The sequence below is a fragment of the Leptinotarsa decemlineata genome, unplaced genomic scaffold (genome assembly GCF_025532065.1).
Source record: "Leptinotarsa decemlineata unplaced genomic scaffold, Ldec_3_MD MMD2_tig00000199_RagTag_RagTag, whole genome shotgun sequence".
NCBI lineage: Eukaryota > Metazoa > Arthropoda > Insecta > Coleoptera > Chrysomelidae > Leptinotarsa > Leptinotarsa decemlineata.
In genome coordinates, this window is record NW_027412544.1 from 18,105,573 (window position 1) to 18,126,660 (window position 21,088).

General features: G+C 32.6%; 2 protein-coding genes across 3 annotated transcripts in view; one reads left to right on the top strand and one right to left on the bottom strand.

Moving 5' to 3' along the window:
• Positions 1 to 2,868: 2,868 nt before the first annotated feature.
• Positions 2,869 to 3,540, top strand: ksh (transmembrane protein 167A-like protein ksh). Its single transcript, XM_074173107.1, has 3 exons — positions 2,869 to 3,032; positions 3,092 to 3,201; positions 3,260 to 3,540. Exons 1-3 carry the CDS (start codon positions 3,030 to 3,032, stop codon positions 3,363 to 3,365), a joined length of 219 nt encoding a protein of 72 aa, XP_074029208.1. The 5' UTR covers positions 2,869 to 3,029; the 3' UTR covers positions 3,366 to 3,540.
• Positions 3,541 to 7,702: 4,162 nt separating this feature from the next.
• The window catches only part of vap (RAS p21 protein activator vap), a 38,387-nt gene continuing 25,001 nt past the window's right edge, over positions 7,703 to 21,088 (bottom strand). For both annotated transcript variants that reach the window (XM_023165463.2, XM_023165462.2), the window contains one exon: positions 7,703 to 9,697. In XM_023165463.2, coding sequence (XP_023021231.1) covers positions 9,419 to 9,697 — 279 coding nt within the window. In that variant the 3' untranslated portion in view covers positions 7,703 to 9,418. The remainder of the gene's footprint in view (positions 9,698 to 21,088) is intronic.

A 21,088-nucleotide genomic window follows, 5' to 3' on the forward strand; every position in this document is an offset into this window, starting at 1 on the left:
TTAGTCCAGCCGCTTCCTTGGCTAAAGAGTCGGCAATGCGATTACCTTTACTCCTGTCGTGCCCTTTAACCCACCTCAGGATAATGTTATTATCTACCGAGGTTTTGGCTAAATCTTGGTGGCACTCTAGTACTAGCCCTGAGGTAACACGGTGATTAATGACTACTGTACTCCATAAACCGACAGCAGATATTATCCGAAAATTCCCTTTGAGCAACAATATTGAGGAGTGGTTGTGCAATCATCTAAAGACTTGTACATTCTCAATTCACTTAGATGAGTCCACTTTACCAACTAATGAATAATTGTTGCTGTCTTCGTGGGGTTTATTAAAGACGAGAAAATGTATCAAGAACTATTATTTGCTAAAAATTTAGAAACAGACATAAAAGGAGAAACCATATTCAATACACTGAAAAAATGTGGTAATGAAAAAGAAATTCTCTTTAACAATATTATATCAGCTGCTACGATTGAGCTCCGGCTATGACTGGTTTTCGTGAAGGCTTCATTGAGTACTTAAAAAACAAAATTCCAGGCGTGCTGGCAATAGGTACACTGCGTCATTCATTGACAACATTTAGTCTTTATTCGCTAGAAATTTAAGTCAATCAAATCCGAAACGGTTCTTCAAAATGACAGACTATTTAATTAGCTTTGTGTTGCTAATGATGAAAATTTTACCCGATTGCTGTTTCACACAGAAATGCGTCTTTTTGACTCTGTGATAAGGTCTTGGAAAACAAAGACATTGTATAGAACTGCGTAACAAAACATCATCAAAGAACGATATCGCGTACCTACTTGACAGGCTTATACAGGTCATTTAACGATATAAATCACCAACTTCAAGGTGATGACTTGAACTTAATTAAAACAAAAAATGAAAAAACTTCCTATGTTTTTTACCATTTTTATCTGTAACTAATGTTACTGCAGTTTCGTCCTATAAGAATTTGAAAACAATTACAATAAACTAAAAATAAATCATTATGTTATCCCTTACATACCTACTGTACCTGAAATTTGTTTACCTACCTGTGGCAATGATGGATACGCTAATTTGATCATTTAGATCGATTTCATTATCATTTGATCATTTAGGAGATAACATACTTATGCTTGCCAATTTCTAAGAACTCCAAATAATTGAGTTTCCATCCTTTGTTTGCATAGTGCAAAATATTCGTATCGTTTAGATTCGGGCGAACTTGTGGTTGCATTCCAAGGAGTGGTTTGAAAACGTCGAATCATTTATACCTTGTCTGAACGACCTTTCATGTTCAGCATACTGTTTTGAGAAATTTCGCCCACATTTTTACACATTTTTATTTTATTGTAAGTTCATTTCGGGTTTTTTCGCTAAATATAATTGTTATTTTCGGCTATTCATTTTAATTTCCAATTTTATTTGTTCTTTCAGGGATTTTTAATCATATAATATCATATTAGTTGTTGCCTACGGCTTCGCCGGCGTTTAATATGGTTTGTCACATTAAGTTTCGTGACAGACCATTATAAACAATTAGTTACAATTTTTTTTTCCCAACCCAGCCCAAACCTTAAGGTTTCCAACTTCAAAACTGACGAAATTCAATACAACCCCTAGTTTTTCTCCTTGGGTGATGGCAATTTCTGATTCTCTTTCTTGATGCTCATTTACGCTATACAAAGAACCTTCCTGCATATTTCAAGATTCTTGTTTCAGTAGCTTCGGCTGTATGTTAATATAAGAGCGGGCAAGAGCTAGTAATTTATATTTTATATTTTAAGATATAGTAACTGAAAAAATATGCCCTCACGCATCTGCTCGCATTCGGGTCACGTTCTCGGCGATGGCGCTGCATTGCTTAGACCGCCCGTCTACCTCCGAAACACGTGCCTATTTTTGCACCGTCGATATCCGTCATATGTCCTCCATATCGAATTCCTTCTAATAGGTAATGAAACGCACTTTTGTCCATTTTTATATGATCAAAAAAAATTGCTGGTTGTTTCAGTAATTGCCGAAAGTATGATTCAACAAATTTTATTCGGTAGCAAAAAATATAGTTTGTGTGATATTTCTTCTTTTTCATCAATAATATCTGCAGATAAAAAAGTAAATTAATTCTGGTACAAACCCAAAATAACGTAACTGTCGAGTAGAGAGATTTATCTACAGCAAAACTCTTCAAATGTTCCCCTCGATAACGGCGCCATAGAGACTATATTTTTCAGCCGAATACGATACCGAATTGTTCTGTGGTGCCCCATGGAGTCTCTTTTCCTGCAAGAAGTTACAAACATATTTTTTCGAGAAATACTTTTCTCATTCAGAGTGTTTGAGAATTAGAAGAAATCAATATTTATTTTGTTCCTTTTTTTAATGTTTTTTGTAACGCCAATCTTTATTGAAATAATTGAAAAAACGACACGTAATTGTCAAACAATTATTTTCGAATTGTACAACATTTACGAAATAACAACAGTTTTAGAAGCTATAAGCAGCCCAGTTTCTTAGTAGAACAACGTAAGCGGTTCAGACTTTAGTTTCAATAACATAATTTGGTAGCAGAGTGGTTACCACCATAAAAAACAACACAGAATTACCTTGTTTTCTCCACATTGACGTAAGGAAAACAATAATACTTTATTAATTTTGACATTTAGACAGTTTAAAGTATTCAGTAAAAACATATAATTTATATACATTATATAAAACTATATCCATCAAGAATAAATATATTTTTGTCAGAAACTAGTGAAATCTTCTGTTTGTTTTTGTTCCGTGAGTGAACTTATCGGTTATTTTTCCGTCATCAGAAAATATGCCAACCTGGGCATCAAATTTGTCAAAATCTTGTCTTCATCTAAAAAAGTAAAAATCGGGCTACCCTTTCGATGTGTATAATCGCTGTCAGCGCCATCCGTGTTGCTTGTTTCAAGCTTTTTGATTAGGTTAGATTTAATTTAGAGTCATAGTCACAGTTAAATGAGTTGTCAGGTTCGTGTTTGAAATGTAATTTCAAAAGGAAATTATAAGAAAAATGGTATGTTGATATTATTTGGTAGAATAAATGCATAGCTATTATTATTATTGATGTTTTAGTCAGCCCTCTTCAATTTCCAAAGTTTACTGACAGTGACATTATTGTTGATTTGTACTTGTGCTTATTTGAGGGGTCTGTTTCCAAGTATAATGGACAGGAACAAGGTTGGGTATGTTTGTTACCACAAATAAAGACTGCAGAGATAAGTAAATTATTATATTTTACAGGTTAACGGGAACTTTTTGGAAGTGTGCAAGAATTGGCGAAAGAATGTCCCCTTTTATTGGAACTTTTTGTATAGTAATGGCTGTTTCTATATTATTTTTCAATTAGTGTAAAGTTAATTTTTCAATAACTTTTTTATTACAATCAATACATAAGTAAAAAATAATCCCTAAATTTCATTTATGGACAAGTTTTGAAAGAAATGTGGACACTACAGGATATTTATTAAGATATCAATCAATTATCACTATCTTTATGAAAATTAAAACTCCATGACTTCTAATGTAGCTTAATATTGGGTCCTTTGTATAGCACACTAGCAATATATTCAACACCTACCTACCAAAAGACAACCTGTACAGTTAACTTCCTGCTATTAATATCATTCACCTTACCATACCTCTTATGGCTCAACAAAATGTTCAGATGTTGAAAAACCTAGGCAACTAATAAATCCAAATGAAAGAATGAAACAAAGATTTGTATTATGGTAATATATTTAATAACTGTCAAAAAGCTTGGCATTTGAGACAACACCAACATTTTTTAGTTTTTGATGTATGTGAAATTTTATAATGACTCTTTTATATATGATGTTGTGTAGCATTCCTGTGAATTCTATTTGTTTCAATTCCAAAACTAATACTTGAAGTATGAAAGGTCACGGTAAAGATGGCCTTTCAATTTTTTTAAAAAATGAAGAATGAATAATGTTATTTTCATGAATTCCAGCCCAAATATTAACTTTTCTGTGAATTCTATTTGTTTCAATTCCAAAACTAATACTTGAAGTATGAAAGGTCACGGTAAAGTTCATGAATTCCAGCCCAAATATTAACTTTTCTAGCCTTTGTACATGCCTTTCTCAAATCCTATGTGGTCTTCTGCCACTCTTGTCACTGTTTAGTTACTTTGCCATTCAGAAAAAATTAACATTTATCATTGAAACAGATATTGTTATATATTCTGGTATTGTTTGAAAGGAACTGGTTGCCTCTGCCAAGAACATATTTGTGGCTTACATTAAACTTTATTTTTCTTTCATTAACAAATAAGGAATACCCTTCAAGTGCACATTTCAACCTCTCCACAGAAGACACATTTTGTTGGATTCTAGGTCGAGTTGAACTAGGATTAAAATGAACTTGTGATCCAACACCAGACCCGCCAGGGCTCATATGTAGTGCTAGGATGAACCACCGATGTGTTCTGAAAAAACACCTGAATGTGAAAGCGATGACATCTTCTACAAAAATGCCATCTATGGGATCGACAAAAGACTCAATTTTTGAATACCAAAGATAAATGAGGCTCCCCAAAGCCAGCGACAAACGAGGTTAATCCTGTCTTCTCCTGCAAGGTAGCCTGTGGTCCAACACCAGATAACGCTGTTTTGACCTGCCAAGTCTCCATCTGAAGATGGCGTCTTCGTAGATGGCATCTAAAGATGACGTATTCGTAGGGGAATGTGTCATGGCCTTTACATTCAAGTTTGTTCTGTTCAGAACAGTTCAGGGGTTCAGCCCAGCACAACTGACGAGACCTGGTGGGTCAAAACAGTGCTGTCTGGTGTTGGATCATTGCTGTTATGCAGTGGAAGACAAATCCTGTTTGGCGGTCGATGTCGAATCATGGCTTTGCAACTGATCGCCTTTGGGAGCCTTGTTTATCTTTGATATTCTATGATTGAGTATTCAATCTCGATCCCTTAGATAGCGTTTTCATAGATGTCATCCCTTCACATTTAGAATTAAAATGAGGGAATCATTAGACCACTAGATCTGCAAAATCTTTTCAAAAAATCAAAAAGCCAAATTTGATTACATGAATAAAATTTTAATATAAAAGTACATATCAAGGGATATACAATCTACAATTGGGATATAGATATATATATATATATATATATATATATATATATATATATATATATATATATATATATATATATAATATATATGTATGTATATAATCAAAAAATTGCAGTAGGTTAATAAACTCAAACAATTGAATTATGCCATTCTAATGTGAATAATTTATCGTTTTCATAATGCTACCTCCTTATATCATAGAAATTTTCTGGAGTAAACATAGATTACAATCAAAGAATATAGTGAATTTAAAATAATCGAAATTGCCATAGACAATGACCCATACAATAATTTATATTTGAAATTAAATATCAATTTCAACATTTTAGTTTCATTTTCTTCAAATACAAACCTAATTCTCAGTAAATCACACCTCAAAGTTTGTAATAATGACAAGTAAAATCTCAATTGATTAACCACTATAAAAGTTATGAGTATATAAATTTCATTATAAATTATTCAACGAAAATGGTATGCCATCCATTAGAACAAGAAGAACAAAACAGGCTGCATTTCTAAATATGAATTTCTTCTTTACTCTCTAAAAATATTAGAAACCCCTAATAGTAGGAAACTTAACTCCACTGATATAAAAATATTACAATAGGCTGATATATTTGAAGATAGTAAAATAAGAAAACGTACATTCTTCTAGATTTTTCCATAACTACACAAACTACACAACAACTATACTGACAGTCTTTAAATAAAGTCCAAATCATTCTGTTTGAAATTACAATGTTTGTAAACTCAATTTGTAAATGTTGAATCAAAATTGATAATAACCAACTTCTGTTCATTACAAAGTGGTGTACTGTTTGTAAATAATATTTCTTGGTTGAGAAGGATGGCTAACTTTATTATTGATCCTTATTTAATATCTGATATATGCAGAATATCAACCTAACTGAAAAGTTAACAGAGTATGTTTCATCACTTCTCGTATCATTGTTAAAAAGATTTGGTACAACTGCTTAAAACAAAGATCAGTCTTTTCAGTTACTACTTTATGAATTTAAAATTAAATATAGAGGGTGATTTGAAAAAGTGGAGATCTCAATATTTCATTAATGATTATACTACCTATCCAAAATAAGGAGGACCAGGAAGAGAAAATCTTAAACCAATGGAGATACAAAGTTGGTTCAATTAGGTTCAAAAGTACTTGTTGATTTATTTTTCCGTTATTTAATAAGGAGATATTAAAAACATAAAAAAAAATTTTATTGACCCTATTCAGGCTGTACAAGATTTTTTTATTTGATGTTTCATCTCTGAAAAATTATCACATACATAATCGAAATTTCCTAACTTTTGTGTTGCTTACACTTTCCGATTTTCTCATTGGGCCCTCCTTATCTAGGACACACTGCATATTCCAATCATCCAAGCGTTTGGCAAACTATTATAAAAATAGTTTTCTCAGCAAATCTATGTATTTTTTGGGGTTCTATTTTGTCACACGTCAGCTTCATATTGAAAATAATAAAAAACCTAAAAATATCAGTTTTTCAACTATAACTGAAAAACCAACTGTAGAGCGAAATTTTATTGAAATATTCAATATTTGTTGGTCATTTTTAAGGAATTGGCATAAGTTAATGAAGCTGATTGTCGATAGACCTGCTTGTTCAAAGGAAATCTGCCAAATTACTCTCTCCTCATTTCAAGAGATAGTGTCTCAACACTTTCGAAAAATGATAACAATCTGACTGAGTTATCGAACGTCAGTAAATACATCAAGAGCTGACAAATCATGTACTGATTCTACAAGGTGATACCGCGCCCCTAGACATCATTACACACTACTGTTGACATCATTACGTTTTTTGCTACTGCTAATTTCATCACTTGTTATATAGCATTTATGATGGAATCAGCTGATACTTGATGAAAATTCATGACTTATTCAAAAAACACTTCATTGTGAGATTTTCACATAACAGTTTTACAAAAACGGAACACGTTTCCCTGTACAATGGCTTCTTCAGGCGTGTCTTTACAGACTGCCATACAATGGCTGAAGAAGCCATTGTATGGCAAAACGTATGGCATTTTTGTAAAACTATTTAATGAAAATCTCACAATGAAGATTTTTTTTGAATATTATACAGGATTGTTTCTACCTGGTCTACCCAATAACTGAAATCAAGCCAGCGAACACAAGTAGGTGGCCTTGAGAAGATACCCTAAGGGGAGAAAAAGGAGCACAACAAAGGAATGTCGGATTATGGGTGGTTAGGAGTTTGACAGAAATTTAATTTATAAACTGAAATATGAATTCTTCATCGACATACAAGTTGAATCTGGAATTTAAGAACATTTGAAATCTTTAAAAAATGGAAACAAATCAAATTTTGCAATAACACACATATAGTTTCAACCTTAAGAACAATGCAGAGACCATTCAGAAGTGTTTATATGAATATAAATTGAATTAAGTCCATTTTACAAAAAGGATTAGAAAACTAGGGTGACACAATAAACAAAGTTATACAAACTATTGACAGCCACCTTTCTCATTTCCATTGGTTTTATTATTGGAAATATAATTCACTTCATTCAAAATAATCAGATACTTTTAGTTATATCGGGAAGAATAGTTGAACCAATTTCTTTTAAACTAGCGCCTTTGTCGATCATGAGCCTCATTAGTTCTCACCAATTATCCAATAATGACCTAGGTATAATAGGAATTCAAATAAAATATGATTTCATTTATATAAGTACACCACTGCAGAGTGGCTTCTTTTTCTTTTTCCCCCAAGAGCCAAATGAGGCTTCTATCAGTGCGCTCTGGCGGAGTCAAATAATATCTAAATTTTAAAGTTGATACATGCATTTAATAAGAAATTATATCTGCCTAAATTTTGTATGCAATGAGTTCCTTCAAAAAACGTTTAGTTTTTGAATTATGGTGTAAAAACAAATTGAAAAGTGACAAAATTTTAGATATTTTTTTCAACTTCGGATGATTGGACTAATATAGAATTTGAGTATAATATTTGTACAGCTATATTATTGAGTGAATGAGTGAGGTAATGGCACTAATAATTCATGTTTACACAATGCAGAACGTATGAAATGAATGTTTTCATTGGTCGATCTTTCCAATAAATATTATAGAAAGCTATTTCAATATTTCCAACAGAAAATACAATCTTATCACAATTCTCAACTGATACTTCCCAAAATAGCAAATGTTCACAAGAATTTCTAAGGCGACTAGGTTTGCTGTTGAAACACTCCTGTAAACACTTGTTTATATTGCCGCACCAAATAAACCGAGATAAGTTTAATAAAATAAGAATAATTTGGAAATGGTGAACAAGCTGATTTATCACACTGAGCACATACTTTACAAAATGTTCATAAACTAGTCTCAAATCAAAAAAACAACAATAAAATAAAGTTGAAATTGAGTGGTTAGTACATTTCCAATTAATAAAGAACATGTTGAAATCTGATTATTACAATGGTGAATTTGAAGACAAGAATTATTTGGGAAGCCCAGTAAGTCAGATAACTGTTACACATATTGAAAAAAGTCTACTCATTTTAAATAATCTCTGAAATAATAATGAATTTTAAGGAAAAAAATCAAATTTCATATAGGATAATTGTAAGTCACAATGAGAGTTCTTTTCGTATAATTGTGAATTAATTGTGATCCAATAAATAAATTGGAATCTCAACCAAAAGTATAACATATTAATGACAAAAAGGTAATTTCAAAAGGTTTTTTTTTTTCACTTTCTCCATTTCAGTATAAAGGACAGTACATTACCCAAAAAACTAACTAATTAAATAATTCTTTTCTCCACTAGACAGTAACATTCCAAAACGAATGATTCGTTAAATTAGAGATCACTTTGAAGATAGATATATATTAAAAAAAATGAAAAAATCCTACTATACATTTTAAATTCGCAACTTGGCCATCTGAAAGTTGGCAGAGTAGAATACACATTAAATTGAAGTTAACAGCGATACTGCAACTAAACAATTTTGAAATGTTAAATGAAATATTGAAAATGATGTGCAAGCTACTCTTCATAAAATAAGCATTGAATATGATCATAATTTTGAAAGTCTGATTCAAAACAGTATAAAGGAACATTTGGAGATCAATCAGATTGAACACAAGGCCTAATGAACAGATGTGGTTCAAAAAAATATAAAAATCAAAATCAGCCTAAATCCATTATATAAAAAACCCTGCATAATAAAATAAAACTACTGACTTTGCTTCTATTCCTGAAAGCTGGGATACATTTCTCTTCTAAACTATTATCTAATCATTTCCAAATATTTCTGTTTGTGCTTGGCCAACATATCAGCTACAGTGACTAAAGTTTTTATGTTTGAATTGATTTTAGCCACTGCTTGGAGCTCTGTAAGATGAGCAACACAGATGTGATGTAGTGTAGCAAGTTCTTTGGCAGTGTCTAGTTTAGAAGTGATTCTTGATTCACCTGGATCTCCGGCCATAGATAATTGATCAAGAAACACAACCATCCTCTCTTTATTTTTCAGAATGAACGGATTAACTACTTCCATATATGGTTCCTGAAAGATAACATATGTTCATAAAAGGTCATTTGTTCTGAAATCAAAATATATTATTTAATCTATAATAAGATTTTAATCATTTGGTTTGTTAATGTAAAATTAATTAATGGGAATACTAGGAGGATCTATTTTAGGACTAGTTATTCTTTCTGCATAGAAATGACAAACTCAACGTCGAGACATGACAGATTTAAACAGGATCTTATACAGTGTGGAATGGTGAAATGGAATCAATTCATTATTTAAATTAATATGCATATTTATGAAAAATCCTGAAACACGTCAATTTTCGCTTTTAAAATTTTTCCTATTACTCAAATGGAATGAAGGTTCAATTCAATACACCTCGAAGTACTTCTCTTTCATTTGCAGAATGGTGTACAGAATGAGTACAGTGCTTGAACATATCTGCTTAAAAATAATACAGTATCAGTGAATATCTCAAATATTGGTGGTACCTGATACTTCTCAATAAATCAATGTAAACTGTCTGAAAAATTTCAATCATCTCCTGATAATGCTAATTTTGTTAGCTATACGCCCGTCGAGAGACAGTATTGTAGTTTTGTGAGAAAAGTGTTTCCATTAGATGCCTTATAATCCAGCCATTTTAGGTTTTTTAAACCTCAATCTGCGGAAAAATTTCTACTGAACTGAATTTTGGTATACACCTTCATTATGGCGTTTTAATGAAGATGTGAAAAATCGACATTGATATCGTGCCGGCTAAAAAAGTTATAAGGGTCAAAAGGTCACAAAAATCAGTTTTTCGCGAATATCTCTTATGGCTCGGAGGTCAATAAAGGTCACTATAAAAATTATTCCTCATACGATTCTCTACAAAAATATCACTTGCATGTTTCTGTAAAGTCAACCGTTTTCGGACTAGAGCGCTGAGAAAGAGAGTAGAATGCACTCACATATGCACACATATGGCGTCAACTCTATTGCTTTTTATGAATGTATTTAAGTTTTCTTAAAACTTCTAAATTCTACTCGGGCGTTTTGTGACAAATATACTTATATTATAGAGATTTCAGAACTTAGTAAAATCTACTATATATAATACAAATGACCACCACCAGCAAATGTTCCGTTTCTCGAGGAAGGAGTACTCATGAAAGCGTCTTATGTAAGTGGATATATGGCATGCATGCAACAAATGCAATTTGTGAAGAAATTGAAAAATTTTGCGATCATTCATTTGATACCGCGGATCAATATGTCGACTCAAGAGATTCACGCATTGAAAGAGATAATAATGACATTGAAAAACTTGTAGAGTGGTTTACTTTACATAATCCTTTTTCAACTTGCAATGAAGTAGTTTCTATATCAACAGGAATTGTTGGCAATCATCAAATCAACTGTTATAATGCCAAAGAAATTGGTCTGCAGTCAATTAAAAAAATGATAGGTGTAACGTTCGACAAAATTACATTAAAACGCATTAACAGAGTTCTTCCATTATCATCAGAGAACACTTCTATCATGGTTCATAACTCTCAGGTACCCATCGATCCGTTATTGTTATTTCAACGAATTATTTTAAATGAAAAATTTGAGGAAAATCTTTGTGAATATTTACAATATGAATTAAGTCCATATCCAACAGCACTATTTGATGATGTTGGCATAAGAAAAACTCTGAAATCAAAAATATGTCAATACTTGGAGCCAATTAATTATAAATTAGTTTGTGATAATGCAACATACATAATTGATGGTGGATTTCTTATGCATCGTGTTGTATGGCAAAAAAATGATACATTCAATATTATCATTAACAAATATATTAATTATTTAGCAAACAATTTTGGTCAAAATACTATTGTCATTTTTGATGGTTACCGATACCAGTAAAAATATCAAAGCGATGGAACAACTAAGACGAACCGCAGCCGTTTTTACATCTTGTGAAGTGAACTTCAATGAATCGATGGAAGTTCCTATCAGTCAAGAAAAATTTTTATTTAATCGATTTAACAAAAGAGAATTAATTGAAATGCTCATTGACAATTTCGAAAAAGTTAGCATTTCTACAAGACAATCACGTGATGATGCTGACGTCTTAATAGTTGAAACAGCAATTGAAAAATCAATAAATAATACTACAATTATCGTTGGCGAAGACATAGATCTATTGGTACTTCTCATAGCATGCACACAAATACTTGATGAAGCTACATCCATTTTTTTTAAGAAACCAGAGAAAAACAATGTTAAAAATATACTCGACTGAGAGCATCAAAAAGTATCCACACAGCAAGAAAAATATTCTGTTTTTACATGCTATGACCGAATGTGACACAACTTCAACACTTTTTGGGAAAGGAAAAATGAAAGTCATGAAGATGTTTGAAAAAAGACCCGATTTACACAATTCTGCAGAAATATTCCAACAAGAAAATTGCGCTCGAGATGCCCTTGTCAATGCTCCAAAATCAGAAAATTGAATTGACAATTACAGATGCTGTAGCTTTGCTGAACCAACAAGACAAAACACAGCCGTGAAATTTCGATTATTACCACCCACTTCTTCAGCAGTTCAACAGCATATTTATCGAGTCTATTATCAAATACAAACCTGGCTAGGAAAAGAAATTGATCCAGAACAGTGGGGTTGGGAGTTGAAAAATATATTACAACCAATAACAACTTTATTGCCACCAGCACCCGATGTTCTACTAAACACAATCTTTTCAAATTGTACAAAAGGTTATGGCGGCAAATGTGGATGTAAAAAAATTGGATTGAGATGTTCTAAAGCTTGTGGACATTGTCGAGATCAGTCATGCTTAAACGCAGAGTCCACTAGTGAAGAAAATGATGAAGATGTTGATTTAAATACAGCAATAAGTCCACTCGAGAAAATAAACGAATCCTAACAATATCAACCATTTTTCTGCCAGTTCTAGTTAAAGCATTTGAAAAAATTTTGTACAATCAAATCAATGAATACGTAATTAAACATAACATTATACCACCGATTCGGTCTGGGTTCAGGGTAGGATTTAGCACCACCACAGCTCTAACAAATATTGTTGATGATATTTTAAGGACAATTGATGAAGGAGAGGTTACTTGTCTAATCCTGCCGGATTACAGCAAGGCATTTGATACTATGGATCATGAGGTTTTCATTAGTAAATTAAAATTCTTCGGATTCCACCCTGATTCAGTGAAACTATTTGAATGTTACCTGAAGGGAAGAACGCAGAGAGAGAGAGTGGTTCATGACCTTGAATCCTCAGAGACCTTGCTTTGAGCCATGGCGTTCCGCATAGATCAATATTGGGCCCACTGTTATTCTCTTTGAACATCTCAGATTTTCATTCATTCTTCAAATACTGCCGCATACACCACTACGCGGACGATACCCAGCTGTACTTATCTTTCAATGAAGTGAAACCTGATGTTACCGCTGCTTTAAATTCGGATCTGGATTCCTTGATAAATGTATCTGCAGCACATAATCTGAAGTTGAACGCGAGTAAGTCCAATGCATTGTTTTTCGGACCGAAGTTCAAACGTAATCTAGCCAGTACCTCAATCGACATTGTTTTGGGTGGGGAAAAAGTTCCCATAAAAAATGAAACAAAAAACCTCGGACTCTGGTTAGACAATAAATTGAGGTTCACAAAACATGTCAATCAATTTTTCCGAGTTTCATATAATACACTCAAACAACTTTATCCAAGTAGACAATTCATGAGTTCCGCTCTGAAAATTCGTGTTTGTAAATCCCTCATATTATCGAAACTGGCTTACTGTGACTACATTTATGGATCTGCACTTCTGAGTGTTGACAGTAGTCGACTTCAAAAAATACAGAACTCTTGTATTTCCTTCGGAAATCGCAAATATGAGCACGTAAGTCATAAATATCGGGAAATGCGAAAACTGAAATTGCTAGATATGAGAAAATTACATCTATTAAATATGACTCATAAAGTACTGAAGTATATGACAAACTAATCAAAATAGGGAATCTGAGTGATTATAACAATCGTAACTCGGGGTAACTGGGAAAGTACAAACATAAAACCTTCATTTTTCAGCGATCTTTCACTTACAATACCTGTACGTTCTATAATCAACTTCCGCATGATTACAGTACATATACTCTGATGAACTTCAAAAAAAAGTTGGAATCCCTATCATCAGCTCAATATGATTAACAAATGTTGAACTCTGCATCTACAGAATGGATAATGATCGATCACTCACTTTATGAATTTAAGGTACTAATTAATTTGATAGATCTCAGACAGCAAAATTATTCTACAATATAAATGAATTATACTCATCATAGATATTATAGCTAAGATAATTAAGAAGATTGTAAATCAATATTGTATTTCCATTTATGATGCACTGCTTGGAACCTTTGGCGTAATGAATAATGAATATTACTGGAGTTTTTTCCCAACACCTAATCGTTATTTTTAATACCTCGACACGTGTTTCGATCACCAAGTGATCATCTTCGAGAGGAAGATTAAACTCAGTTTAGGAAAATCAAACTCAGTTTAATCTCCCTCTTGAAGATGATCACTTGGTGATCGAAACACGTGTCGAGGTGTTAAAAATAACGATTTGGTGTTGGGAAAAAAAAACTCCAGTAATATTCATTGTATTTCCATGATTAAGTTGAAAAACACCCTCGGGTGACACTTCGCCACTTTATCTTTGTTGAATACCTGTTATTGTTATCTCTTTACATGTGTGTTCAAAGATGAATAAAGAGGATTTATTATTATTACAACTGAAGGAATAATAACACTCTACAGATCCTGCTTGGGAAATGCTGAAGTTTTCTTGGCAAACCTGGAAAATTAATTAAATAAATATTTGAGAGGTAAAAAGAAAGTCATTATACTGGGTAATTTTAACATTAACTTCAAGTCCAACTCGAATGTCTGGCCTCACTATAATCATATCTGAATTCACCAGAATAACGGCATATTCATCTATCTGCATTGATAATGTATTGACAAGTATAGAGAAGCAGAACATGACTTCAGGTGTATTTTATCCATGTCTATCTGACCATATTGCACAGTATATAATCATAAACAAAATCACTGAATGTAAACCCGACATAATTATGAAAAGATCTTCATCATACTCCTCAATGGAAAAATTCAGAGAATTTCTCGAAAGTATTGATTGGGGTATCTTTGAAAATACAAATTTAGGTGCCAACTTTCTAGCAAATTTCTTGTGTACTCCCACATAATTATGCTAATTATGTGGAAGTACACTTTCCATATAAAAAGTGTAAAATTGGAGAAAAACCGCCAGTTATATGGTACAATGATTCTCTGAAGGAGAAGAGGGGCAAACTTTCAATAGTAAAATGTATTTATAATACAAAGAAAAATCCTACAATTCACTTAAGAAAAGCTACAGGAATGAATTGAAAGGAGCAAAAAGAAATGTATATGGAGATTATATCAGTACATCAGAAAACAAATCAAAAGCTAGTTGGCAAATTATAAACTATGAGTTTAATAGAAAAACTAAAAGTAACCCTGAAACTCCAATATGCGGAACCTCTTTCAACGCTCACTTCACAAATGTTGCTGAAAATATAATAAAGCAGTTACCCAAAATACCAGACAAGACTTAATCCAATACAAACATTTTCCTGTCCCATGCATTTTTTTTCTAACGGGAGTCACAAGCTATGAGGTTCTTGATGCAATTAATGCATTAAACAATTTCATGTCGGTAGATACACATGATTTGAATTAACATATCATAAGACAAACATCAGATCTAATTTTTGTACCATTAACATCAATGATCAATTTGATCTTCAGAGGTAAGCTTGAGAACAAATATTATAGTTTTTTCAATACCTAGATGGGCAAACCGAAAAGTTCTCAACAAATTTATTGAAGATATTAATATAAACATTTATCATGAAATTAAGGAAATGCAAAATATTGTATTTTTGCATGTCAATTCAATACTGAATTACTCAATTTTTTTATTTAAAAAAGTTCTTATTTTTAAGTACGTAGGTGAAGTCAAATTGATGGAATCAATTTGACACTTGCCGTAGATGAATAATAAAAATGATAGATAAAAGTGGGGAAATAAAAGAGAACAATCAAACAAATTGGATCGGCAATGAAAGTGTTTATGAAACTGTTCATAACAAAAAGACTAGTAATATTGAATGTACTAATATTGCTCTTTCTAGTCAAGCAAAGTCAGATAACGATAATGAAAATTTCACTGTCGTTCAACAGAATATTTCCGAAAACGTCCTGTATAGACAATAATTTTACTTTAGATAATTTTATTTTATATTTCAATGCTCAAAGTGTACCTGCACATATTGATGAAATTAGGACTTTTGTGGATATAAAAAACCCTCAATAGTATGTTTGTCGGAAACGCATGTTACTGACGATATATTTAATTCAGAAATTAGTATAGAAAACTATATATTGACTAGAACCGACAGTAGTAGCAGACATACAGGGGGAACTTTATTATTGACTGAAGAAAGTTTAATGATAGTTGAAGTGTTCAAGGAGTGTATCGGTGTTATTCCAAAGAAAAACTTATATTGTCGTTGTTTTATACAGGTCTCCCAGTAGTAGCATAGCACGATTTTTGCAATTGTTTGAAGATTGATGTGAAAAAAATGTAACTGAAAGAACTTCCAGAATAATAATTTGTGGTAATTTTAATTTGGATTTTTTAGAATCAAATACAAATACTTTAAGACTAAAGAACTTTATGGACTGCTACACTGTATTTGATTCACCAAAAATAAGTACACATCGAAATATAAAAATAGCGTTACCGAACGTTCTACCAAAAGACACAAAAACAGTTATGAACTGATTGAGTCAAAATCAAAACTTATAAAGTGGAACTGCACAGAAAGGGATTTAAATCATAGATATGAACGATTTGTGGACAATGTATTGTCGATATTGAATGAAGTCGCTACAAAAAAAAAACGGTCAATATATTTCGACATTAAAAGGAATTCTGGAATGAGAAGGTGAGGCAAGCTACAAAAGAAAGGGATATGAGTTACAAACAGTATACAATCAATAAAACGGATAACTGGGAAAAGTATAAACAAAAAAGAAATATAGCAGTGAAACCAATTAGACAGGAAAGGAAGAACTATTTGGAACAATTCCACTGAAATGTGGAATACACTGAAGACATTAATACGGAATAATAACAAAGAATACAATTTTGCCTGGTATGGTGATCCAAAATATTTTCAAATGCGGTTTTTTCTATTGGTTGGGAAAGGGATCAAAAATATTCGTAGATAAACAATTTAGTTTTATGCCAACGCTTTGGACTTTATTATATACATCATCAGGGCTCTACAATAAAATAATTTAATTAGTGAACAGTATATGCCAATAAATATTGCAAAATTCATAAAGTTTATAAAATCTCATATAATGTAAAAGAGAAACAAACAGGTGCACTTACCAAACATTAGTTATCCATGTCAAAAAAACGTTTAAAATATAAGTGTCAGTCAACATAGGTACAAATGAAAATGAGGACTAATCAAATGAAAACACATACACCACAGACACATTAAAAATGAAAACGATATCTAGGGAGACAAACTGATTAGGAATGGCCGTTTTTGTTTACCTTTTAAAAAATAAAAAAATTATAAACAATAGAAGGATATCAGATTACACAGGATGGTGGAAACTTATGTGTATTAAAATATTAAGGAATACGATTTAGTAAATTAAAATAAGCACTATTCAGTCCTTCTATGTCCCTTCTAGTGTTAACACTTTTTTGTTTGAAAATGTGGATCATCTCACTAAACAGTCGTTTACCTAATAAAGGTTGAATATCTAAAATCTTGGGGTTTGCAACTGTGGTTGTTTTCTCTTGTGTGTTCAACGAGGGCTGTTGGATTGGCAACATTCAACTTCCTTGTATCTCTTTCATGTTCAGACAACCTGTTTTTTAAGTAACGTCCCGTTTGCCCTACATAACATTCTGGACAATCCTTGCATATTCATCGGAGTTTTTGTTTTTTGTTTCGAAAAAAATCTTTTACCTACAGTGTTATCATTTGCAAACGCAATTTTGATGTGTTCATTATTTAGAACTGATCCAAGTTCATTTTCAAACTTATACAATGTCCTTATAGGACGAAACTGCAGTAACGTTAGTTACAAATGAAAGTGGTAAAAAAATAGAAAGTTTCATTTCTCTTTTCCTCATTAATTAATCAATTGATTATAAAAAATTAAAAATTTTTGAGCATTTTTTTGAAATCATTTTTTTATAAATACAAGTATTCTACTTAAAAAACATACACTTATTTATTAGCACGCTTTTTCCTGAGCTTTTCAATTAATTAAGTTCAATGAATTAAAAAAAAAATTGTTGCACTTAACACCCCCTTAGAAAATCTGACGCGCACGATTAAATTTCTTTCTGTTCACTTTTAACCCTTACGTACAACCACCCACATCATGCAAACGATCAGATTAACATACCAACACTATTAAAAATACGTAGGTCATTGATGCTATCAATATCTGACGGTATGTCCATGCAACAGTATTTTTTTACATATTTAAAAATATATAGCCGCTTCCCCCACCGATGAAAAGGTATATATTATATAACATTTTTTTCTTGTTATCATCTAAGCTTTGCAACCTAATATGTCTCAATGACGCTCGATTAAATCCCCATTTTGCATCGTGGGCTCCCCTGCTATGACATAAGTAGATCAAACTTATTCCGCGACATTACAAAATCGTAATTCATGAATGAATTGTGTGTATTTTCTATAATGTTATCCAATTTTGGTAATGAAGAGCCTTAAGGCAAGTGTCTTACGGCGAAACATAGATGTCTACCAGTGAGGATGTCAATGTTCCATGTAAGTGCAATTTGTTCCCATTCATTTAAAGTAGAACTCCTGTGAATGATATCTGATTTTATTCCATAACGAATGTTTGGAATACAAACTGAGTAGAGAAAAGTATCTTCTGTATAATTCAGTGTTCATATAAAAGTATTTGTTTCGAAAGAATTTTTTCTTTGGTGTAATTCAATGTTTATATGAAAGTAGCTGTTTCAGGAGGGCTTTCTTCCAGTTTGTGTCTGAAAGTTACTTCTTTGCATGATCTACACATCCATGTATAGAGTTACTTATTTTCAAATTGATTACTTTCTTCCTTTCTTTGGAAGATTCCACATTTTTTTGTATCTATTTATATATTGACATGCCATAAATGTATCGATATATGTAACTTGGTGAAAATATATCTATCTATCTATCAAAGGCCATTCGCAAGCCTACCAATTTGTTGCGTTGCGGAGAGTACTGCTTCTTTACCTATAAAATTTATTTTCAATTTATTCAATTAATCTTGAGGGACATGGAACCACTGTTATGGGATAACTCTATCTTAAAGTATTTATTTATCAAAAATATCAATCTAAGAGTTAGGGTATGCTTGGATTCCTTTTGTATTAATTTCACTCATATCATGCTGTATTATTATACAATTTATTTATTGTTTCAAGTACTTCCTGTTCATTAGTATCGTAAAATACTACATTGTGGTAATGTACTGCGTACTATACCAGCTGTGGCAAATCATAACAAAATCACAAAATTTTGTTTGAGCACTCTGTTACGTTTTGTTTTATTATAAAACATAAGTATTACTTTTACTTTTAGGAAACATATAATTAAGATTGAGATTTTTAGGAATTTAATTGGTCGAGACATTGGATATCAGTATTCCAAAGGTCATTTCAACAACATGACTTCACCAATGCATTTTGATATCCAATGTGACACCCAATAAATTAATTGATTCAGCGAGTCGATTGTATGTTCTGAGTTTAAGTCAAGTTCTGCCACATTTTCATTCTTAACGAAACCTGACGCCGACGAAAGATAGAAGGGAAACCATTGCAACCATTACAAAACTTCATCTTTTGTGAAGAATTCAAGGCATTTTGTCGATCTACCAGGGGCAATCGAAGTCACAGAGCAAGATCAACTTATCAGTTTTGACGTGGAAAGTTTTTACACCAACGTTCCTATTAAAGAAACACTTTAAATCATACAGAGGAAGCTATTTGAAGACGGGGACCTGGAAGATAGAACGAATTTACCTGTACAAGTAATCATGGAATTACTAGGATGTTGTGTACAAATCTGCTATTTCCAACTGAAGATGAGGGACTGCCAATGGGATCGCCACTTTCCCCAGTTATAGCCAACATGTATATGGAGTGGTTTGAAACTCTGGCCATTGAAGACGCCCACAAAAAGCCCCGAGTCTAGTTGAGATACGTTGACGACACCTTCATAATATGGAAACATGGTAATACAGAACTAGACACCTTCCTGAAGCACATCAACAGCGTAAGACCTTCCATCACTTTCACAATGGAGATGGAAATCCACAATGAATTGCCAGACGTATTGGTGAAGAGGAACGACACTAAGTGAGAAACATCTTTATACCGAAAACCCACTCATTTGTATCTGAACCACAAATCCAATCACCATCAATCGACTAAAAGAGGAATCATCAAGACTCTAGTAGACCATGCTTTCAGGCTCTGTAATACGATGGAAGGTCTCTAGAAGGAACTAGGCATAATCAAAAATTATCTGGTACAGACTTTGACTAAAAGACAGCAAGAGCCTCACAAGGAAGAAAAGTCGCCACAACCAGTACATGCACTTCCCTACATCAGAGGATTGTCGGAAAGGATAAGAAGAATTAGGTCAAAATATAACATCAGAACAAGCTTCAGATCCGGAAACACTATCCGTGAAAATGAGAGGCCATTGAAAGTCCGCATGGCGAAGCACAAGGAACACATAAAGTGAGGAGAAACCAGCAAATCGGGAATAGCAGAGCATGTTTGGACTTAACATAATATCAAGTGGTCCCAAACTGAGATCATCCACAAAAAGGAACAATGGTTTAGGAAAAAATTTAAAGAACCGCATATATGTTGTCCAACAACGCATTTACGGCCTGGCCACGGGGATCGGCGATGCAAACGTTGAAGCGGGAGGCGAGGCGACCATTCGCGCGACACCGTTTGCGGGCCACGGTCAGTCACGTTCGCCGCCGCGACCAATATTCCGACAGCGAAATGTCTTTATCGAATTTATTTCGATATTCCTTGGAAAGTAATAGTTTTTTGGTTCAAGACCTAATATTTGTAAGAGATTGTGGAGTACATGATTTGAATAAGAATCGGGGTGTAGATGGAGAATTCCACAAGGAGTACGAGAAATACAGATTATATCCAGAAACATTTTTTGAGTATACCAGGATGAGTATTGAAACCTTCGATTATATTCTTATGAATATTCAA

Bases quoted from the DNA above. Each gene is read 5' to 3' on its own strand.
- ksh (XM_074173107.1), top strand. The intron at 3,202-3,259 runs GTATGTTTGTTA...TATATTTTACAG, and splicing joins ATGGACAGGAACAAGGTTGG to GTTAACGGGAACTTTTTGGA.